Below are 25,046 nucleotides of genomic sequence, written 5' to 3'. Positions count from 1 at the left end.
CTTAAAGAGCTTCTGCTTTCCTACCTGCCCTCAAGTCTTGCTAGAACTAGAAACATTATCAAAATTTTGCTAGAAACACCATTTTCAAAACCCAAATATTTACAGAAAGCAGCTTTCACTGAACTGAGGATGTCACTCAATAGGAATCTGTGCCAGTTCATTTGCAAGTAAAGCTCTTAGTTTAACAAGTAAGAAAGGATTCCAGGTTCCTCTTTCTCTCATGAGGTTTCTGTCCCCCCCTTCTCCCCAAGTGTGTGCCAAGAAAGAAATTGGTAATTATTATTAAATGCAGCAGTTATAAGAGATTTTTATTAAGAACTTTCACTAAGACATCTTCACATCTGAAGTGTAAATTTTCAAACAGTAATTGGATTAAATAAACCAGTTCTACCTCAGCTGGTCAAAAGGAACTTTCAAATACTCTCTTTAAATATAATATCCTCAGGAAAACTGTTTTATCATCTTCCTGACTGGATCAGTTACTATACATCAACTTTCTTAGGTATCTGTTAAGACCACTAGGTGAACGTGCTCCAAAATCCCTTTCCCATTCCCACTTGCAGCTGAGAGTTACCACCTCTGGATGTTGAGAATGCAGCCCTGAGTTAGCCATGCGTTTGGGGAGAGTGAGTGTGGGGAAAAAACGAGCCTAAATAGTAGAAAAGGAACATTTAATTAATCACACAGATCCAAGATTTTAGAAATAATCAAACTCCAGAGACATGCTCCTGTCTTTTACAACTTGATCTTCAGAAAGAACACATTCTCACCTAATGGAGTTTTGCTACTCTCCAGAAGTAAAGCTTTTTATGTAGAGAACAGGCTAAGTAACATTAAATGCATTTCCCAATAGGGGAAAATCAGACAGGCCAGTAAAGAAACTTAAGTGTCCTCAACAGCAAACAGTTGAACATGGAGCTGAGTAACCACATGATGTTTCAACACTACCCAATATAAAGAGGCAACATTGCCTGAAAGACTTTAGCAGAATCCTGTTTCTAAAAGAAAAGCAAATTTAGTCTACCGACTGAATTGATTCAACATATCTGATACCCGAAGAGTAGTGAAAATACTTGAGAAATGTATTTTACATTTAATGTGAACAAGAGTTTTACAAAACCGCAAGTCAAGAGTCCAGCAACATTTGTTGATCTGGAAACAGTAAACAACAACTTCATATTTCGTTAAAATACGTGTGATCCGTGATGAATGACATTACTGCATCTGGCACAAGGGTCTAGTCCTTGCATGTACAGGGAAAATAAGATGAAAAATGAGCTAATTGGTATAATCAATCAGCAGACAACAAGCTGCATGTGCAATGCTCCTGAGACACATGCAACTTGAGCATTATTATTTAGCCAGACCAGTATTTGGGGCAGGAGAAGTGGGGCAAAAAAGGGACCCCAAATAAGCGTAAGAGTGCATGAAAGCTTACCAACTCCAAAACCGGAACCCTCTCCTCCTCCAACATTTATGGAACAGATGTTTGTGAATCAGTTAGGGCAGATGTACTGTGATGAAATATATATCAATGAACCTCAGAATTTTCCTTCACATTGAGATGAGGCACAAAATCAGTGGCACTGCTGGAAACCACAAGTCTGTTTCTTCAGGTTAAGTCTCCCTTTTCACCTTCTCAAAGAAGAAGGCTCCACATCATAGTGCAAAAACACCAAGGATGAATCTGAAAATCATCACTTTTTGGTAAAAAGTGTATTGCATCTAATTCTTAGGGTATACAAGTATGTAGCAGAAAAATCCTGTTCCACAAACTTGGTGAACTTATTAATTTATTCTGGTACTGTGCAAATCACTACCTTACCCTTCAGCAAAAGCAGCCAGATAATTGAGCTAACTCTGCCAATTCACACTGAAGATTTTCACAAAAATAACATTTTAAGAATTATACACTGAAGACACTTGATCCACTACCACTGTATTTTGTCTATTTTTAACTTACCCAAAGGTAGCAAGAATGAAGTGTCATCTTTAAAAGCCTGCTTCTTCCAATTAACTGAGCAATTCACTTCTACAGGATGTTAATATTTGAACTATAACTGTATTTTTCCATCCATTAATACTGGAGAATCAAGACTAACACTGACATTTCTAGCAATTTCAATTTTTACAAGCAAAGAATATTTCACTGTAAGAGCACTGAACAGTTAACAGTACCATGAAGACTCTGCTAGCATCGCTGGGGAGGATGCCTAACTAAACACATCTGGCATCAGATAGGCAGAGATAAAACTTTCAAAAACATACTGAGCAAAAGCACAAACTATTGCTAGAGGACTCTCCTGGGAACCTACGCACAGAGCAGTTGACCTATTGCCTCATTCATCTCATCTGAATAAAGATGTCATGTCTTAACGTCAAACTCAACTGTTTTTAAAGACTTTCACCAATGTGTCAGCAAACCCTTATTTGTAAGAGCTGTTAGATGTTCAAATCTGATTATTTTTCCAAAAAGACTGATCATGAAACTCATCTCCCAAAACAGAAACTCAAAGTAATTTCAGTTCTAAACTAGGTTAATTTATGTAAGTTGTATGTTTACTAGCTGAACCTTTCAAAAGTATTCTCTTCCAAGTTTTAATGGTAAATTGAAAAGTAAAACTAAAGGAGTTAAAATAGCATGGCAACTCATCTCAGTTCCACTTGCATGGCTACCCAGTTATACATCATGCCTGCAAACATCCGCAGTCTGCAGAATATGATGTACCACATTAAAGAGTTTTTCAGAGAGCAGAGGAGAAGAGGGAGGCCAAAGAGGAAACTTCAGGTTTTTTCATATACCTCTCTGCAGCTGTTGAACTGGGTCTAGAAATAAGAAAGGAACAAAAGACAGCAAGCAGGTTCAAAGCACTAAAAGAAAGGAAAAGGGGTATGACCAGGCAGAAAATAAAACAAGTGTGGGAAACTCCCAATTTAGCTCTCCGACAACCTTCCGGCCCATCTAGCCCTGCTCTAGGCCCTCTCTGCAGTCTCCTTGGCCCCTGGCACCCTGCTCTGCCCAAAGACCATGGTCAGCCATCCAGCCCTTACTGCCCTCTACCCCCGGCTCTTCAGCCCATCTCCTCCAACCCTGCCCCTAGTTTCCACCTCCCCCTCCATGGATTCAAGACCTGTTCATGTTTCCCCACTGTGGTCTGCTTCCCACCCACACCCACAAAAGCCCCCTACCAAAACAAGGGAGGTTTTCACCAAGGACTGCAGTACTTCTTTCCCTCTGCCTGCCCTAAAGGAGAGGGAGCTTCAGGAGTCTCCTAGTTACAGACAGGTGGTCTACAAGAATAGGTAAAGTCTTTCCTGGCAGGTTTGTCAACCAGTTATTAATGTAGGCAAGGGGCAGGTGCAGGGCCAGGTGTGCTGGAAGTAGCTTCTCCTTCCCCATCAGTACCACTTCATACGTCATGGCAGAAAAGATGCATCATCGTGTAGCATCTTCACATGACCTGTCTGCAGGTAATCGCTTGATTTCAACATCACTAGGGTACCTCGTACTCCTCAGAGTCTTCTTAAGCAAAGCTGTATAGCTGTGCTAATGCATACCTAGCTTAAGTACAGCTCCACAGTAACAGTAATATTAATTCCAGATGTCTTTAAATAGAATTTTAGATACAGTTATTTCCCACAGAACTGCAAAGAGAAAAATAAGCAAACTTCTCTCAAAAATAACCTGAGATGCTTAAGTTTTACATGAAACACATAGAGTGAGTACTGGATCTTTTCACAGAAAACTTAAGGCAGGAGACTAAATGCAAATTACTCCTCAAGAGACTAAAATGTGAGGACTGAGGACCTCTCTCTACTTTCTGGTCTGAGAAGCCTCAGCTCAGTTATTAAGTATCCAGCCCTTACTCAGGTCATAGCTCAATTTTACCATTCTTTGCTGTTATACCACACTCCAAAACATATTACCTAATACACACATTTTTGTCTTCAAGATCTGAAATTACTTAAGTCAGGGGTTCACAACCTTTCTTTTACCACGGACCCCCTTTAAATACCTTTTGTGGCCATGGACCACCAAGACTTAATTCAAGATTTGAAGCACTAGACTGTATCAAATATATATTTCAATTTTCTCATGATGGGTCTTCAAATTTGGAGAGAAGGGGAAATAAGTTAACCTGTTAATGTATACACTCCTATTAAAGTATCTCTGTTACAGTGATTCCATATGTATTTAAAATAATAGCATCAACACTCTTCTTGCTCAAATGGCCCATTTTATGGTATTTTAACATGCCAATTCTGAATCTGATGTCAATTTTTACATGAAAATTTGATGAAAAGTTTTTACAATTCTTCCCACCTCCCCCCTTGTTTGTCTGTGTTCAGTCACCATATATTTTTGTTTATGGGTCCAGGGCCACCACTTGGAGGAAGAGACTTCAGCCCCACTGCGGCCCTAAAGAGGGCCATAGGGTTAAAAAATGTCTTTAAGGGAAAAATCACCTAGTTAAAGTGGGTCCCACCAGCCATACTAGCACCAAATATACTAATGTGTCAGGGCAGGCCAGGGTGGAGGGCGAAGCTGAGATTGAGTATGAGAGGAGCACTGAGGAGAGGAGGCTGTAGGAAAAGGAGGCACAGTGCTTGCCATGGACCAGAGCAATTGTTTCTGGGCTGGACATTCCCCATCTCTGCTTTAAGCCTTTGCAGATCTCCTGTGACAACACTGTGGTCTCCCCAGGGGTCCACAGACCACAGGTTGAGAACAACTGATCTAAGTGTTCACACCTGTGGCAGGGGCACCCACCCAAGGAAAGCAGAGCATCTTTCTTGGCTGCTGGAGTGCAGCAGCTCCTGGCTGCCTTTGTTCTCAGGGCCTCATGGTAACTGGTGCCTCTGGCCAACGGGAGCTGCTATTGACTCCAGGTCAGATTCGCCCTGGGTATAAATGTTTCCCCTGGGGGAGCCATTTGGAGCTTGTTCCCTGGAGCAGCAGCTGCGGTTGAGGACTCTCCCCTTGGGTCAGGAGCTGCCCAAGGAAACTCCTCGAGGGGCCTTGGGTCGGGACGCTGCCCTGAGCAGGTGTTCGAGGGTGAGAGCCCTCACTTGTCAGGTGAGTGACAGAGCAGTTTGGGTTGTCGTTAAACCCTAGGTAGCAGGGCTTTGTTATGTGTTCTGGGTTGCTGTTAAACCCTAGAAAGCTGTTCTGTTCTCCTCTCACAGATATTTGAACCTGTAATTTATGGAGAGCTAGTTACCTGTGTTAATATTTTTTAATTGTTTTTTGGTGGTTGGCTGTTTATTTGAAAGCATCCATAACAACATCTTCTGAGTCAGTGGAACTGAACAGGAGTCTACCCCATGTAACTTATTACCCAGAATAAGATATGAGAAAATCATGAGTTTTAAAAAATAGTAATAAAAATGGGCATCATATACATATATTATGCTTAACAATCTTCTACCGTTCTGTAACATTTTCCTCTACTCAAAGAAGTAAACTTCATCTCATAAGTTTCTACTTGGAGAAAGAGAAACATTTTTAAGAGCATTATTACCTTCCATTAAAGGAAGCATACAACAGCAGCAAAAAATAGAAAAGCACAGAAGACACTTGATAAAAAATCAATTAATCCAAATACTAGCCAGGCAATTACACTGTCTCAATTAAAATACCAACAGCAAGAGACATGCTTATTTAGACATTATGACTAGACAGGTAAGCAGAACACCTACGTCTCATTAAGTAGAACTTTTATTTCTCAAAATAAGCAGCAATTCAGGAGATGCTTCACAAGCAGCCCAGCCCTCCTAATGTAAGCATATTCCTGCCTGTCAGTCAAGCCCAAATTAATATAGATTACCTCAGTGCCATGCAGCACTCATGTATTCAAAGCAGGCAGTAGTTAGATATGAAAACCCTCCATGGCAGTGTCAACAAAATTAACAATACAAGCAGGGAACAACACATGAAGCACAGCGACCCGAGGCAGATGGCTGGCTGTGTAGCTCCAGCAGAGACCAATGGGGCAATACCATCCCTGGACCTTGGAAGATCCCTGTTAAAACACTCCTTGCTTTGCTGTATCAACTTTCAAGGTGATGTCTGTCACATCACTTAAATAAATGTTATATTAGCTGAGCCAGCAGAGGCAATGTCTATTTAAAAACACAGACTAGAAAAGAAGAAAGCAAGCTACCAAGGATGATGGATATAACCACATTTTGGTCCCTGACAGGAACAGAGGTCTTACATTGTTACTTTGAGAAAAGTATAAGGCATTGTCTATCAAAAAAGGCTCGCCTCTGAAACAGCAGCACCTCATAAGCACAAGGGACCACGAAGGACTGCCACCTACAAAACATGCCCCCAAAACCCATGAATCCCAGTCTACTTTACTGCTAGGAAAACTATTTTAAAACTACTGACCTCAATGTTTCCTATAGTGTGAAATCCTTTGAGTTTAGTATGCTACTTGATTGTTTGCTCTTGACTGTGTCAAAGTTTACACCAAGATGTGTAATGTCGAATAGCTTCTAAACCCTCAGCCAAATACTCTATAGCATAAAGATCCATACAGAATACACCATCCTTAAAATGATATGATTATTAAGCTCTATACCATCTAGGCAGCCTGTACCACTACTTAGGTGGTAACCACCAAAAGACTAACAAATGAACCACGGGAAAAGATTAACAGCTTGGACCTGACTACTTAAGAAGCACCTGCCTGAAGACTAATTTCTTTGATTTTTTTTTTTTTAATTCACAGTGAAACCACCAACATTTTGTTTCTTCCTTTGTCAGCAAGCTCAAAAATATTTGTTGTATCTAGACAGATATAGTTAAGACTGGTGCAGAATGACTCTTCATTTTCATGAAAAATTAATTTATCAGAAAAAAACTCAACAAAAACCATAGTCTCCCAAAAGAATGTACTAATGAAGTCTGGTCAAAAAGGTGTAATACTAAAAAATCACTTAATTAAAAAGGCACATGAACAGCAATCTTTTGGTATCTTCAGAGCAGTGAAGCTATAAGTTTTTTTAACTAGCCCACATGACATTAAATTTTCATATATTTAATTAGTACCAATTACACCAAGATCCAACCAGATTAACCTATTAAAATTTGCATATAGTTTGATCATAGCTCTTATACCCATAATATAAAGTAGGAGTTTTAATTCAGTAGCATCAAGAAAGGTAACTGCACTTTTTTCCCTATAAATGGTAAGAAATTATAAAAGCTATCGTGGACTCTAAAACACCAGAGTAAATTGCACATTCCTTATAAAAGGAACTGCAAAACAAAGTGCTATAGGGTATGTAAAACTCATCCCATTATAATTGAATGTTAGGCTGAAGGACTCATGAAGAAGTAAAAACAAAAATCACAGCTACACAGAATGACAGAACAGCCTTAATTGAAAGGGACTTCAAAAGATCACCTGGTCCAACCCTTTGGTTGGAATAGAAAGGGCATGCAGAAATATTTCTCAGAAACTGAAGAAATTTCAATTGACTGCAGAGTCTTGAACTTAGCTTCCTACGCTATCTGACTATACCTTAATCCCACTCTAACGTGTCTTTCTATTCAGCACAGCTAACAGAATATGCAATCATCATTCATCAAGTAATTAAAAGTATTACAGTGTAAGAAACATGCTCTTTTATTTTCAGGACTTCACATAGCCAGCAGACAAAACCATCAGTCATACAAATCTGCACTGCTAAATTATCTGAAGTACTATTTGATTGTTTGATGCTTTAACTGAGCTCTTACAGAATTAGCAGTAGGGTTTTTCAAGTAAGTTACATAAAAAAATGATAATGTAAGAAAAACATAAGTATGCATTTATATACCATCCTCAACCAAAACTAGAGGAGGTTTCATGATCATTTTCCTTAAAACTAAAAATTTGAAAATGATAACATTTTAATTTTGATAGAGCAGAAGCGTTAAGAAAGAAAAAGGGAAAAAAGAACAGAAGATAATAATTTTAATTACGGGGAATCACTCTGACAACAGAGGGAAAATAAAGTTATTCAGTGAAGTGTTTCTCTAGTGCTAGCTAAATCTAGTGAAATCATTTACAGATTGTTCTGTAAAGCAGCACCAGGACACTGACTGTAGTTGCAAATCATTGCAAAATGATTTACATAGCAGGACATTTGAAAATAACCCTTAACACTGAAAAGATCGGTAAGAAATTAGGATACCAAGAAAATTACCATCAGAAGGCAAGAGGGTGGATGCACAGATTCTCAGAAGCATGCATGGCACAGTTGGCCAAAGGTCCTCAGGCTTCAGATCCAGTTCACCAAAACAGACAGAAACCTCAGGGAGACAAGTTTGACTGACACACCCAAGTAACTGGCCACTGAAGAGAAAGAAAAGGTTCAACATGGTAATTCAGGGGCATCCCAGAGAAATCCTGTTTCTGAATTAGCAACCCTAAAGGAGAGGAAATGTTTCCATGCAAGGTGGCAGCAACCTAATGAAGGGAAATTATTTCATAGTGTGTCTGCTTGATAAGATGGCCAGATTTACTTTTGAATTGATTGACAGCTCTCTAAGGGCAAGAAAAAGGGAACTACTGCATTAGGTGTTTCTACCATGAACCAACTGTCTAGATTTCTGACAGTATCGGAGGGCTGCAATGATGACCTGCCACCTGGGTGTAAAGGTGATAAGTTTTCACACAGTATCTGAACACGGTCTTGCAAAATACTGGAGATGAACCAGCAGTAATAGCTCATGTAGACACCAGTAAGATAAGAAAGAGGTTTCAGAGTTACAACTTGAGATGTTTAGAAAGGAAGCTGAAAGACCAGCACCTTCATGGTAGCATCATCATTCCTGGTAAAAGCCACAGAATTACATGAGGACATGTGCCTGAGAAAACCATGAATCCCAGTGAATTGAAACTGATAAGCTTCTGGAAGAACAAGCAACAGCACAGTAAGCAACAGAGCATCTACAAGCATAAGAAAGCAAAATTAACACTCATGGCAGACACTATTCCCTAGTTTCATCTCACAAATTAGAAGGCAGTCCTGTCTTCTGTTTTAAAGATACCACTTTTGAATGTCTCCTCCCCTTCCATCCAAGAAAAACATGTTCTCCTTTACAATGCAGTCATCTTTTCCCTTTCAGCAAAGTTCCCCATTATCTCTGCATCTTTTTTTCTCCCCCTTAAAAATCTCCAGGCACCTTTGCTGAAGCTTTATCAAAACTAAGGCTCTCCACAGTACTGCCTAGGATATGATGGAGAAGAGGGACTTGTACTACAGGCAAGAGCCGGAAACACCCACACGGGATCGTCTCCCACTCCAATCTTGCATCTCAACTTCTCCAGAGGGAATCTCACCAGAAACACACTAACACAGGAAGAATGAAGTAGCACCTGCAACACATGTTCAGAGCAGAAGTCCCTCAGCTAATACCCAACAGCAATCTCCCACTCAGCACAACATATCAAATGGAAAGGAACTGGGATTTTATGATTGCTTTCCTTGCTCGGAGAATACTCAAGGAATTGGTCAGGATGTAGTTATTAACTCTAGGTTTAAGCAAAGGAGAAGACTCTAAATGAGTTTGAAAAGTTGGCTGGTACTCCTATCTGGAAGTCTACTTACGATAAGCCCTTTGTCAAACTTCTCAGCTGTTAAACTAACTTAATTCATACTTGCCATTACCACACTCTTCTGCAAATATTTTGAGGAGTTTTGCAATATGATTCTTTGAGGCAGTCGTCCAGCTTACATAACCTTGTTTACACTGACGAATAAACTCTTCTCCTGATCTGCTTGCACATAACCCCCCCTTCCCTTTGTCTTGAAGCCAAAGTCAGTTTGCTTTCAAGAATAACATGAGAAAAAGGAGTAACACTTTATGTTTTTTGGGTTTAATGACCCAAACAAAGGAAAGCCAAAAGTGATAAATCTGGAACAGAGGAAACTGCAAACCAAATCATATCAAAGTTTATGAAGAAATACAGTACGTTTTATTAGAACCAGTAACAGTTGGGACAAAGTAGACAAGAGGAGAAAAAAAACACCTCGGTCTCGGATGTAATTCCTTTACCATACAACTCCTGTGCATACACAGGTACTTCACTTTTACCTAATATCAGCTAGTAGAACATTTGTCTGCTTACAAAAGCCCCAATGGCAAAATCTCCTTGTATTATATGGCTTGCAAGCAATACGAGCACTAATGATACATGTGGTGCTTTAAAATTTCAAACTACCTTTATAAAGCCCTCACTTACAAAGATATTTATGCAGTAGAAAGTATCAGCTCTTGCTAACAGACAAATGAATAAAGGACACTGACTGAATAGCATTTCTGATTTAGGCCTAAAGAGGTCCTTAGAGATCTATGAAAGAACAAGCTGAAATCACCTGTCCTTATTTAAAAAAAAATCTGAAGAAACACGTATTTAAATTAAAATAAAATAGGATCAGCTTGTTTCCTTTAAGACTATCTCATCTGAATTATTCTCCAACCTAAGTATAAGACAGCATTAGTAACAGAACTGAAAGATGTCTCTGTAGGTGTTAATTTGTCTCAGACTAAAACACGATGAAAAATTAGCTTAACTGATGCCACTGAATGACCATTGGATCTCGTGATACTCAGAGGCAAGGTTTTGCTGTATTAAAAAGAAGCTATATGCTCAGGTTACTTGACATTTATAAAATGCAACATTTAGCATCACTTTAACTCAATAAAATAGCCTGTGCTTTGCTGCCATACAGGGGTTTAAGGTTTTTTGCATTTTATGGTTTTTTCTTAATCCTGAATTTTAGAAGTAATATTCTGTTAATGAAAATCAATTCATGGATTTTTCTTCTCACTAATTACACTCTTACTCTATGAAAAAGTATGCTGGAGACATGCAAGTCTTTAAATTTAATCCACCACAGGAAAACTCCAGAACAGCAAGCTGAAGTCAGATCTCAAGAAAAGAAATGCAAAGCTTCACATGGTAGCAGTGCTTTTCTTCCCACCCCCCCCCTTTTTTTTTCTTTTTTTTTTACAATAATACCAGGAACTTGACCTAAACACCATGGATTTTGTAGATCATATGCCAGATTTCACTCAGGTAAACCTTCTCAAAACTACCACTAATCTAGACTAGTACTTACGGTTGACAAACACACCATGTCCTGTAAATAACAGCTCTCAGAGGAAAATTAAGAATGTGTGTTTTTTCAAGTTTATAAAGCAGAAGCATATTTTGTTTAGTATTTACGTATCTCTCCATTTTTGTTTTCATTGTATTTGTTATATGGTCACTAACAGATAAGCAGCAGCGGCAGCTGCATTATGGTTAAAGTATCACCTGTATGTTCTTTCACAACAAATCCATAAAAGCGACAATCTTAAAAATTTATTTGCCCAAGATGACAACAGATATTTGGAACTTTTATGTGAAACCTGATGGCTGAAGAGACAACCAGAAGCAGCAGGGATGAAACTGTAAGTTTTAATTTGGCACTGATTGTTTCTTCTTGTACCAAATTTGTTTCTAACATCTACCAAAACAGACATGACATAAGGAAGCTAACAGGAATAGACCATTATGTGCTGTGGCTAATTATAATCATGTAGCTGATACAGAACAAGTCTATGTCATTGGATGATTCAGTGTAGATCCACTACTGACTGCAGAAGTATGGCCTCAAGCTGAAGCAATTACCTTCATGTCAATAGAGGTCTCTTCTGTCATCTCAGGATTAGATGGAAATCAACCAATGCATTTTTCGTGTTTGATTTTATCTCATTTCTTCTGTTTTGGCTTGGAAGTGTTCTTGAAGCTTTAAGATCACTAAGTCCTAGCAGGTTCTTCTGACAAACAATTTTTTTTTAAGTACGTTTAAATACTTTTAAAACACACTTATGCTGCCCAAGACAGAACCTCTGAAATTTTCTTTTCCCAGCAGAGCTCTCCCAGGTTGGTTCTAGCTACCACACCAAGGTCTTCCTAGACTTTCTCAGAGAATAATCTTGGAATTTATCAACAGGGGAACGAAAGCTTACACACATCTTTTGTTCTTCAGAAACACAGAGCATTCAAGCCCTGATGACCCTAGGGTGCCTTGGCTAGGAAGAGGTCCCCAAGCATAGTGGTCAATCTGCAAATCCAGTACCACTATGGAAGGTGTGCCTTAGCCAAGTACAGGTGCTCAAGGCACTGGTCTGATTCCACTGGTGTTTGACAATTCATCTACACGCTAACAGCTAGACTCAAATGGGAGCATTTGAGTTTTCTCAACTAAAAACATATTTAGACCAGGAAAATCTGACTTCTAAAACATTCAATATATTTGCCTATCAACAGGCAAATAAGAAAATAGTGCTGTATAGCTGCTGTTAGATATATAAAAATATATAAAATCTATATAGATTTTGTTATATATATTAAACATATATATACACATATATAAAAAGCCAAGCTTTTAAAACTACAGAAAATACTTGTTTTTTTTAAGAAACAGCTGGTAGGTAAGCAGAAAATTACCATATCAGGAAAAGATGGTTCCCGGTTGATTCCTATTTAACCAAAGGGAACGCAGACTACCTTCAACTGACTGACTGGTTGCTGTCAGAAAATTTGAGGTTCGTATTTCATCTTCCCCTTTGGTTAAAATAGTTTTGAAATGGTTTCAAGTGTCTGGAGTATCAGCAGAATTCACATAATGGCATGGCCACCACTAAAAAGAAATCTACAGTTACCAAAGTGTCACGTTTCAGTGCAGAAAAAAAATTTCATTTATTTCACATTGAACAATCAGCTCACGACATTCCACTTCCTGATGTGATTTTTTTTTAATGCTCCAACTTCACAGGTAGAAGTTACCTGCTCTCCCAAGCATAGCACTGAGATTGCTTATAACAAGGCTTTTGGAGTTGCCCTTGCCTTTGGTATTGTTTCTCATTCTGAGATATACTCCGTATGTGGGAATATAAAGCAGTTCTAGAAAGAAGTAGTTCCTTCAGCTATCAAAAGTTTCCTGAAATTCAACAGAAAATTGACAATGTAAGTTGGCTACAAAGAAAAAAAGGGAGAAGGGAGGACAGTATTTGCTTCCCATCAGGACAGTATACTCCAAGATGCAAGTTAGCAAACTACACTATAAACATTGCTCATTTTATCATGTTATTTCTGAATCTTTTTACACCCAAGCTCTATCCACATTCAACGTGTTTCTGCAACGTGTCTGATGTTACCCATTACTCAGAAGCTTTACCTAGAAGCATGCCAGGTTGCCTTACAGATATATTTTATTATTTCCACAGAGTTTTATCTGAAAGTTGGGTGCAGAGGTTGACTGAGGAAACTGATTACTGATCGATTACTGTTAAGGCTTGCTATTACTCAACACTTGTTTTTATTTTGCACAGTGCATTTTGTCGGATTACTGAAAGGTAACACATTTTAGTTAGTATTTCTCCATAACTACGTAGTTTTACAGTTCCGAAGTGAAATCTAGTATTTCTGCTAACTCTTCATAACTGCAGATTTAGAATTTTAGAATGCAAAACAGAGCCTACAGGAACACAACTTCTGAATACTAATATGTTATACTTAATTTTACTGTTAATTGAAAATATGCTTTGCAGACACTTTTGTCTTTTCCTATTCAGCAAGCCCTCTGTAGGGTTATTTAACTCTGTATAATATGGTTCCCCACAGATTCAGCTACACAGTGCAGTAGAAACTTAATCCAATCCATTTTAAGTGGCATTGAAAGAGCCATTCTCACATTATTAGTTTTTACATGGCAGCTGATGAAGTATAACATGAAAAGTTAAACTTCCAGAATTCAAATCTTATGAGTACGTGAGTAGGATTGAAGACACAAAGATCATACAACTTCTTGATTCATAAATATTTGTTATAAGAATATCCCATCAATTAATCATGTAAATCTGAACACTATGATTAGAGATATCTGTTTCCAATTTTTAACAAGACAAAAGAATCACCCCAAAATCAAAGAAAACCCTGTCCACATTCAAGTCTAAGTTGGAGAACCTACAGCAAATTCTCAGAACAGTCACCCTCTTCTCTCAATTGAAGACATCTCTTTCCACAGTTGCTCCCAAACCTGTGCCAGCATTTTCTCCTTCTTTACAAGTATCACATCAACATGCAGTCCTATCTAGAGCTCTCTAATAATTTCATATTTCATAAACGTACAGTAATCAAAACCTTTCATTTCAAACAATATTTTCATTTCTCCTTTTTCTACTTTCCTGCCTCTCACCAGGGATCTACTTCTTACTCAGCTGCCCACTCTACATTTTGTTAAAAACCTTACAAATCAGCAGAACTGTAATATCAGCTAAAGTTTTGTAACAGAACAAGTAGAGCTAGGTATTTGTGCACTATGAGGAAGACATAAGGTTTTGTGAAATTCAAGTAAACACTGAAGAACATGAGATAAAATGAACTAGTCAGCAGTCTTTACCAATTAGACCAGCAGAGAAAAAACAACAATGAATGTACTTGGAAAAGAAATGATAACCAAATCAGCTTTAGAAAGTCACAAGTTATTGGTCCTGGGGATGGTCAAATCACAGACTAAGAACTCTTAAAACGCTGGCATCCATCAGTCTCCAAAAACTTGATGGATAATTGGAAACTTAACAAATCCTACAAAAAATGCTATTGAGCAAAGGATGTCACAAAAAAATCCTGTGATCAAACTGTTAATGATAAAAAATTACTGCAGGCTCAAAGCCACTGAGACTCCCACACATTAATCTGAGCTATGCTGAAACTGTGTCAATTAACAAAATTCCAAGATAGAACTGGGTTAATGGAACATACATCAGGAAGCTGAAATAAGTAGTTACTTAGAGTTTTAAGCGAACTTCGTTTTTGCCAGAGTATTATTCTTTGTGCTCAAAGGCAGATGGTCTGCTCACTCTCTTTTTAACATATTAAAGCTAGATTCCTGTCATCATAATATAAAGCTAAGCAGAAGCGATAGAAGAATCAGGTAATCCGTTATTTCTTAGGAAATGTGGTATCAAGCAGGTAGGACAAACCACAGGATTGCTGATTCCTTAAAATGATTAGGGAAAAGCCTGACTGATCAAGGAGTAATTTTTAAGCAGCTAGAAATCTAAAGGGATGTAGGATTCCTAGTTGAGCCTTCTATCAGAACACAGACAAACTAGGAGATCGCTGAATTACACCGCCACCTCCTTAGGGCATGCTTTCTTACAATTACCATCCAGGATGTTAAGGTGTTAACCTAGATTATATGAAGTCACTTCTCCTGAATGAAACACTCCTGAATAGGTCTAGTTTAAAAGAGAAGCTTTAGTGAAAACAATACTAAAAAAGTGTCATTAACACATTTTTCCTACTCATTTTTTTACTTCCAAAGCTGTCTAACAAGTCAATTCTGTTGTTTCATAGACCGCTTCACCTGAATGAATTCCTGAATGAGCAGGTTACCTAAATGGGGTGTTACAAAACACCTCTGGAAATTATGCAGGTATCACAGCAGGCTTCTAGGGCAGACAACCTAACTGAATCAGTTTTAACACCCCTGGAAACCCTGCATGGGAGTCAGTGTTGCTTCTAAGACCCCAAGAGCTACAATATGACATGGGGTCAGCAGTATTCATGAAGAAAAGGGGAACAAAGGTGCTTTACACTGTATCCTAGCTTTAAAATATACTTTAAAAGTATGGAAGACAAAGTGTTGTACTTCCTAAGCTACACTTGAGAGGTCAGAAGTTGAACAATCTGTGCAGACTTCCAGTTTAAGGGTTTAAAGGGAATAAAATATGGTTTTTTTAAAAATCACTATCAACAGAATGGAGAGAAATACACAGTAAATCAGTGGTCATGAGAGATTAAAACAAGAGACAGGAATCCAAAGACATGACTTTCTAGTAGACAGAGCTCATTGACAGAACACTTCCTGTAACTGTTAACCCTCAGCCAAAATCCATACTTAGCCTGGTCTCAAAATCTTTAACTAAGCTGACTTGGAGGACAGGGTATTTTGAACAGAAAAATGAGACAGTTCCTTAGAGAAAAACGTGTAAGGAGGAGAAGCTGTGGCAGATGAAACTAGAGCTTGCTGCTGACTGCAATATTTATCAAAAAAATCCAAATGCTTCTATTCAAGGAATAAGCCTTTTATACATGAGTTAGGTCCTGTGTGGTCTACAGAGTATTACAAATTTGATAAGGCAAAAGCTACAGCTGTTCTTAAAAACAAACCAACCCACACAACAAAGCTGTGCTAGGAAACCCCATGATGAAGTTCTAACTGTTCAATACCAAATACACACCATAAAACTTCTTCTAAAACACTGTAACTCAGCAGTCAGCAGAACTCATGAGAATAAAACTTTTGTCTGTCTTGCTAGGAAGAGCCACAGGAGTCACTGCATCAAGATTTCAAAAGCAAAAGAGACTATCATCAAGTCCAATTTGCACAAAAATGGCTGGAACTGCCCATTCCTCCTTCAAATCAGTAACTTATCTAAATATCAGAACCAAAAGAGGACAAAAATCAGCATTAATGCATCTGTTCTCTATCTGAAAGCAACACTAACATTGTAAAATAAGACCTGTCATTCTTTTTCTCCATCTGTCTACAGTGTCTTATTATCGGTTCCACTCATCTCAGTTGTCTTTTCATTTCAACTTATCTCAAGCAGAATCTCTCAAGCTGTAGAAGAATTGGCCTATTATACAAGACCAAAGCTCAATGGTAGCACAACAGCTTTAACCCTGAGTGATTTAAGTGTTCTAGTATAAAAATAAATTTTAAAAAGTTGGACATTTAACTTTGGCCATTGAAGATAAAGTCTGATGATAACCAGCTTAAGAAGTAATAGTTTATTATTTTGAAGTAATAGTACTTTGAAGAACCGGGGGGGAAGGGACACAAACTACACCAAAAAGCACACTCAAGAACGAGAGTGACTACTAGTAAATGTTTTCATTTAATGAAACTGTCCCAGTTGCTTTCAGGAATAACTTCACTCATTTTTAAAGTTATGTTAAAACCCTGGATGCATCTCTCAAACTAAAGCTTGCTGACAAAAATGTTACCATTTAACATTCCACATAAAATATTCAAGAAAAACATTTCAGACTCTTGTCTTGTTCTGCACTTCTCTGTAATAGCCATTATCCACTACTGGTTAGGTGCCATGTCATCAAAGGCTATTATTCTATTCTATTTAGTGAGAACTTTTCCATTACATATTTTCACACATTTAACACAAAAGGTGTAACATATACAGTCTCTTACCTTGAATTAGTGGTATGTACCGTGCTAACAGCTTTGCTCTTTTCTTTTCGTATCCTTTTTGAGTGATGTCTCCTAAAGAAAGTAAGAAATAAATTCATATTGTTTTGAACAGTTTTTAAATAAGCCTTCTCCTTTTTGTGATACCTATGATTAAACTCACTAACTCTGAATCAGTCACATTAACAACAAAGACCTGGGCATGTCAGAGAAATTCATGGCCATACACATACCACCCACGCAGCACTACCAGTGCACATATGAAAATTAGTGTCTTGAATGTATACAACAGAGGAACAGTGTTTTTGTCTGCACCACCTATTATGAACCTGGTTCTGGAGATGCTGAATGCAGCACAAAAGATCTGCAGCGTCACAGAAGCCAATGAAGCTTAACAAGCCTGGCTCTGCACCCTCCTGGGGTATCAGAAATGCTCAAGATACTAGGGCTTGAGAGAACATCATCTAGCACACCTGTGTAGTGCCTTCCAAACTCTAGACTATGTTGTCTGCTCCGCACTGTGCAGGCACATCAGTTCTCTGCTTTCAAATTCCAGGAGGTGACAATCTCCTAGTGCTAGTTTTAATTCACAGTTCTCGTCTGATATCCTGTTTTAAACCTATACTGCAGACTCTACTGGTAAAACGTGATGTGTTTTCACACAGACTACAATAAAACTTTTGTAGAAACCCAAAATAAGTTTTTGAGACGTTTCAGAATCTGTACTTCCACGATTCTACCAACAGAACAAGGTGTTGTCACACAAAACCAGCAGCAGGCTTAGAATTAAAACAAAAAACCCAAACCCCACAAAAATTTTACAAGCTTTGTGCATTTTTTAGATCTCAGCATAGAAAGTAAAACAGTGATCTCGTACAACTTAAAACCACTCCCACCTCCCAAAATTCACACTTGCTTAAAGATAGTGAGATACTATGACATTCCACTAGGAAAGAGGATTTTTATCCCCCCACACCTGGCAAATCACAGGATGCTTTGGGTGGGAAGGAACTTTAAAGATCACCTAGTTCCAACCTCCCTGCCCAAGGCAGAGACACCTTCCATGAGCCCAGGTTGCCCAGAGCCCCGTCCAACCTGGCCTTGAACCCTTCCAGGGAGGGGGCAGCCACAGCTTCTCTGGGCAACTTCTGCCAGGGCCTCACCACCCTCACAGGGAAGAATTTCTTCCTTACATCTAACCTAAATCTACCCTATTTCAGTTTAAAACCATCACCCCTCATCCTATATCTACATTCCCCCCTTTAAGTACTGGGAAGCCACTATAAGGTCTCCCTGAAGCCTTCTCTTCTCCAGGCTGAACACCCCCAACTCTCTCAGCCTTGTCTTCACAGAGGAGGTGCTCCAGCCCCCTGATGATGTTCATGGCCTCCTCTGGACCTGCTCGAGCAGGTCTAGGTCCTTCTGCTGTTGGTGCCCCCAGAGCTAGACACAGCATTGCAGGGGGATCCCACCAGTGCAGAGCAGAGGGGCAGAATCGCCCCCCCCCCTCACCCTGCCAGCCACACTGCTCTTGGTGCAGCCCAGGATACAGTTGGCTTTCTGGGCTGTGAGCACACACTGCTGGCTCACAGTCAGTTTTCCATCCACCAATACCCCCAAGTCCTTCTCTTTAGGGCTGCTCTCAAACCAGTCATCTCCCAGCCTGGATTTGTGCTTGGGATTGCCCCGACACATGTGCAGGACCTTGCACTTGGCCTTGTTGAATTTCATGAGGTTTGCCCAGTCCCACCTCTCCAGCCTGTCCAGGTCCCTCTGGATGGCACATCCTTGCCCTCCAGCATGTCACCACACCACACAGCTCGGTCTAATCAGCGAACTTGCTGAGGGTGCGCTTTGTCCCACCATCCATGTCACCAACAAAGATGTTAAACAGTGCCGATCCCAACACCCACCCCTGAGGAACGTCACTGCTCCCCACTTGCCATCGAGCAACTCTGAGTGCAACCATCATGTATCACAACAGCACGAAATATAACCAAGATTAAAGACATTAAAAATATATGATGGTATTTTTGAAAACATATTCAAGTAGAAGGTGAATTTTAGAAATGTAGGCAGATAATTATCGTGACTAATTCAGGCATGAAAGTAAGATTTTACATTTAGATCTTTGCTTCAAGCACATTCTTCCAGCAACATACTGGTGAAACTGAGTATCAAAGCAAACTACAGAGAAGAAAAAAAAAAAAGGCATGAATTACATATATATGGATTAAGTAAAACATCCTACCTCTGGCCATTTGCTTTCTGCCAAACCTGAAACTTTCTCAATCCTATTCACACAAGGAATCAAAAGCTAATGTCTAGAAACTCTAACAGGACTAAAAAAGAAAATAAAATTAAGTCTTAGCACGGTTGGCGCTTGAATGGATGTAGGTCTTTCATTGACAGAACTCCAAGAATACTACCCCATGCTATTTCTAAGGCCTCTCTGACATCAGTCATCAGGTGTGCAGTAAGAGCTTACAACATATCCAAGACCTGGGACTTTGCTAGGTAATTATGTTTATCCTTACCAAAGTTTTCTGCAGGCAACCAGCAGAACTGAGTTATGAGGACAATCCAGAGAAAGGCAGAGCATGATTTACATGGGATTCATTCCCTTTGGAAACAAGGATACAAAATTATATATAAGACTATATGTTACTAGTAACAGTCACTTTTCATTGATCCAGATGAGTGCATGGCTTGGGTATGCAGAAGCAGGAAGCCCTTTTCCAGTGTCACGTTTTACACAGTGGAGTTCTTATTCTGTATTTTAAAATGTTTCTCCGGTATTTGCCTTAATACATAAGGGTTGGTTTTGGTTTTTTGTTTAACACTGCCCATAGCACTATGTGTTCTAAACATATTTCCTCAAACATCCACCTCCCTCCTACATCAGAGGACACTGCTAACAGAAACAAAGTCACTTCATTCTACCTTCCCCCCTGCAATTAAGTGAATATTCATCATTTAAAATTACTGACTGTATGCCAAAACAAGCAGTGAGATATTGAAGACACTGTTCAAAACAAGTATCAAAAAAAAAAAAAAGGCAAATTCTGGGGTGCTTGAATCATTGCCAGTATTTCAACCTACAACCAAACAGAATTTATCAGGTTTTACTCATAAACCTGTGTGAATATTTCACATAAAATTTGGACATAAAACCAGAAATACTTTGGTTACCCTCTTTCTTTAGGAGAAAAAAAATATAGAAATATAATTTATATATACATAAATGTATATGATTATATCAAAACAAGAATGAAATCAAAACAAAACACACAAATACCCAAGCAGAATGGTGTGCCTGTGAATAGCTGATCAAAATGACAAATTACACTCTTTAAGACATTTCTACAAAGAAAGAAAAAGGAGACCAAAGATGATGTATTATTTTCAGTTATGGAGAAAAATAACCCAACACACAGACAAGAAGCACCAGTAAGAAGAACAGTTAATCTTAAAACATAAGTAATTTGGAAGACTAAAGCAATCTCAGCAGATTATTTAAGTGACAAATGCTGTATGTAACACAAATTTGCCATACCGTAACTTCAGTGAGGACGGCAATTTTCACAGCTTCATAAGTGATTCAGGTAATCCTTAGTGCCTATCTCTGCACAGATCAGCTACCTTGCCAGGTATCACCCAACTGAAGAGGTACGCCATGGAAGCAGCAGATCAAAAGACAGGGTTGAAAAGAGAGTCCCATTTAAACCAGAATACCTCAAACTTTGGCATCTCACTGCATTTGGAAATTCTTTGATCTTGCTGGAATGCTGACTTGTATTATTTTCATTGAATCAGGTTAAGAAAAGTTCAAATCAAAAGCATCTCTGTCGACTTTTGCAGCCCCACTGGTAAGTCAGACTTTGCTGCCTAGCAAAGCTTTTCTTTGTTCCTTTCTCAAAAGCTCGGGGATGGACTCCTCCTGACAATTGCTCCCCACCGCCTCACCCTCAGAGCCTCCTCAGTGGGATTAACCCATCATTTGGGGTTCTTTGTGATCCCTCACCTCTTCCAAAAAGAGCTGCTTAGCCACATCTGGTATGCTGGGGCCACAGCTGCTGTCATTTAGCCTCACTTTCTCCCTAGTTATTAGATTACACAAAAGCAATATGAGGTTCCTCAGTCTCAGCAAACCAGCTGGGAAGCCTGGATAAAGACAGACACTGGGTCAAGCTGTTAGTTCTCTGCCTGGAATATCTGACATACTGTAAAACAAGTTTGAGGCTCCAAGAAAATCAATCTAGACAGAGAAGAAAGCACTGGCATTTCTTAAAATCATCTATTAAAATTATTTCCTTAATTACCGCACAAAAATCTGTCATGCAGTTACCTCAAATCTACCTAGGCATGTTTTTATTTCACTATAGTTAAAGCCAAATTAACTAAAAAAAAACCCAAACCTGCATTTTATTCAGGTTTTGATTAATTATTTTTCACTGATTATCCAACTGCCAGGTTAAAAAATGTCAACTTGTTTATTTTCAATTCTGAAAAGTAGGTGGGAAACACTAAGTGCTTCAATGCTCTTCAGCAAACATAAGAATAAGAAGCAAGCACATGCTTTACTGCCTAGATAAAGCTGCCATGCTTCATCGCATCACAAAATCCTCACACTGCAAATTCTGACTTTGTAACTTCAAGTATTTTATGGTAGCTAACAATATATTAGATAACAAAAGGGGTTTTTTAAGCTATGAATTGAGCATATGTGAGCTATGTAGCCCATAAATAAATACAGCGTGCCTAAGAGGACATTATTTCCTTGATCACCCAAGGACACCCACAAGTGCAGCAACCTCTCCAGTGCATGAACATCCAGGGCGGAGCACATCCAGTGCTGTTACTGCTCCTCTGCAGCTTTGTATCCCTGCACTGAGGAGTCCTTGAAGGCTTCTGTTGGAGAAGGGAAAATGGGCAAGATGCAGGCACTGAAAGGCTCGTGGAAAGGTGAGTGTGCTATTAAGTGAGTGACTTCGACAGTCCTTACTCAGGAGTTTGCACTTAAATTCTCTCTGGGAACAGCTATAAGAATAGGCAGCACACTGCTGGCAATAGGTCTCAAGTCCGTTGCTGTGTCAATGCTCTTCCCAAGATGACTGTGCATATCATACAGATGAGGGCTGCTCTGTGAGAGCCTAGTACTTGCTAAAGAGAAGGAAATGGCTCCAGGTCACCAATTTGCAGAGGTCAAGAATAGAGACATTTCTAAATGAGATAACTGTGCATTAAATGTGGATGAAAAAAATAATAATAAAAAAGATATATTAGATCTGTAAGATGAAACCTTTAAGGATTCCTTGGTTTGGCCACTGGTGAGCACAGTCACAATCTCAGGTACATTAATTATTGACAAATCACTGCAGCAGCTTTTACCAGTTCCTTCAGTATAAAGAGAAAGTCAAGGCTGTGAATACTGGCTTCTGCCTGAAGAGGTGGTTCTTGGATGTTTTGAAAAGGCGGACAATCTGCCAGTCTAAAACAACTCAAAAGTCACCTGTAGAAAACTTGAAAGTATATCTTCAGTGCTTCTGGGGACAGGTTGTCACTGTATTTGAAGGGTTGGTGGAGTTGGAAAAGTCAATTCCGCAGTCATAATTTCTAATTCTACCTCTTAAGACATGCTTGGCAAATATTTTTGTTAAGTGAAACAACTCATCAAGCTTTATTTTGCATCATCCTAGAAGTATTATAAAAGGAACACTGCATTGCCACATGATTTTGACTTACTTCAAAGTCAGAAACAACAAAAAATTGCACAAGAAATAATTACTCTGACATCTGTGATTTTTGCCCACTGTGAAAGCAAAAATAATCAAGGCATTTCTAAGAACTATGATCGTCAACAATAAGGAAAGCCACTAACACTTGGTGTCAAAGCTGGGGAATCAAAAGATAGTGGTGAGGAACACTGAACCATGCAGCCAGCAGAAGAAATGGCTCCCTTTCTCATGTTTCTGTCCTCCAGAGTAAACAATGTGCCAACCAGTCCTGAGGAAATTGCTGTTAATGGAAGCACACAGGAAAAGACACCAATAAAAAGGCTGATGACAATAGAACCATCAATGGATGGTTCATCTCCTGTGCTAACAGGGCAAAGCTCTGAAACTAGAGCTATTGGAGCATGAAGACCACAGAGCTTCCCAGTAGTATCATGCATGTGCATAGCAAGGTAAAGCATTATTGATACAGCCTCAGAAAGCACCAATGAGAAATCACAGCCAACATCAACAGGGAAAAAGTTCCTTAAGGATGCTTACTACTCAAAGGCTAGAACCAATACAGACAAGCAATAGCTAGTAATTGGTGCACCTCATCTGAAATAAGGATGATGAAACCACCTAAACAACAAGCCCTATTACAAAATCTCAAATATAGCTCTGAGAACTGCAGTAAGCAGAGACTGAAAAAAAAAAAATAAAAATCCACGCTCCTGGGAATACATTTATTTTCCATCAAGATGCATTTACAGTAGTACATCAGCAGGCTTCAGAAAGTTCTTGCTAATAGTAATCAACATGTAAAAGACTGAAAATGGAGAGAGCATGACAGTAGGATAAAGCTGTTTCTTCATCAAGGGGCAGATGCACAGCAGTAGATACATGTAATTCCTGAAATGAATATTGAGTCGTCATGGGAAGTCAGATCTATATTCTCAGTCATATATGATACATCTGAAGCAATGTCATGCGTCCCTTGTTACCCAGCTTTCGAACTGCGAGGTACAGCACCCTGGTAACCAACACTGGTTGCTGATACCCTGAGAAAGAATAGTGTGTGGCATTGAAATACAGCAGGATGGTTATATTTATGCCTAAACTCAGTCACAAACAGGGCCTTGAGGAAGAGGAGGAGCAGCTCTGCTGGGTGCTGAACACCCTCACTGGGCAGGGCCATGCAGCACAGGGCATCTTCATGCTGTGGCATTCAAAAGGTGGCAAAAAGGCAAGGTCAGTACCTTACCAAACAGCCATTTACCTGTTAACACCTGACTCCAAAACAAAGACCAAATCACAAAAATGCCTACAAGGTTGCCACTTAATTGAAATTAACATCTCAACATCAAATGTTAAGAGGGTGTTTTCAAAGTCTAGCATTTGCTTTGGAAGAAGGTAAAACCAGCACAATTGCAACCCCTGATAAAGTGGTTGATGGATGAACCCCCATGTAGCCAAGACCGCTGCACCAACAGCAGTGAAGACGAAATGTTTCGTTAAGCCTTCAATTCTGGGACTGATAAACTTGTGGATGAGAGGACTAATCCCAGAATTGTAAGACAATGATCTCATGTGCATGAGTATTTGCACACAGATGAGAAGTGCCTTCCTACCTAGGAAAGGAGGGAAAGCAAGAGACATTGGGAGGTCCCAACCCCCACTGAGATTAAAGGGCAGAACTGTCAAAGTTAACCAAGGTCTTCCTGGCTTGAAGATAAAAAAACCAAACCAAAACACACACCAAAAAAAAAGCCCACAGAAAAAAAAAAAAAAAAAAAAACCAACAACCAAACCTACAAAACAACCAAACCACCAGAACTTTATTATTCACATAAAGTTTTGTGGACTTCTCCAGAAGATAATCATACTCACTGTTTAAAGACACTTAAAGGCATACCTAGACAACATTTGAAAGACATGTTCCATTTCAAGGCTGCACATGTCTCATAAGAACGTTGAATCTGACAGGTGCAGGCAGTTCAGGGTTGAAATATGACCTTGAGGAAAGCCCCTGAAGATGAAACAAATATCAAAATATAAATCCTTGAA

The 25,046-nt window shown here is 39.1% G+C and overlaps 1 protein-coding gene across 1 annotated transcript in view; it reads right to left on the bottom strand.

Moving 5' to 3' along the window:
• The window catches only part of DIP2A (disco interacting protein 2 homolog A), a 95,402-nt gene extending 74,459 nt beyond the window's left edge, over positions 1–20,943 (bottom strand). Inside the window, exons 1-3 of the mRNA XM_026852424.1 lie at positions 20,908–20,943; positions 20,155–20,161; positions 17,269–17,337 (exon numbers count right to left, since the gene is read on the bottom strand). Coding sequence (XP_026708225.1) covers positions 17,269–17,337; positions 20,155–20,161; positions 20,908–20,943 — 112 coding nt within the window. The remainder of the gene's footprint in view (positions 1–17,268; positions 17,338–20,154; positions 20,162–20,907) is intronic.
• Positions 20,944–25,046: the final 4,103 nt, after the last annotated feature.

The sequence above is a fragment of the Athene cunicularia genome (assembly GCF_003259725.1).
Source record: "Athene cunicularia isolate RWA chromosome 7 unlocalized genomic scaffold, athCun1 chr7_part1, whole genome shotgun sequence".
NCBI classification, from domain to species: Eukaryota; Metazoa; Chordata; class Aves; order Strigiformes; family Strigidae; genus Athene; species Athene cunicularia.
Note: the sequence above shows the minus strand (reverse complement) of the source record. Positions and strands in the feature narration are given on the sequence as shown.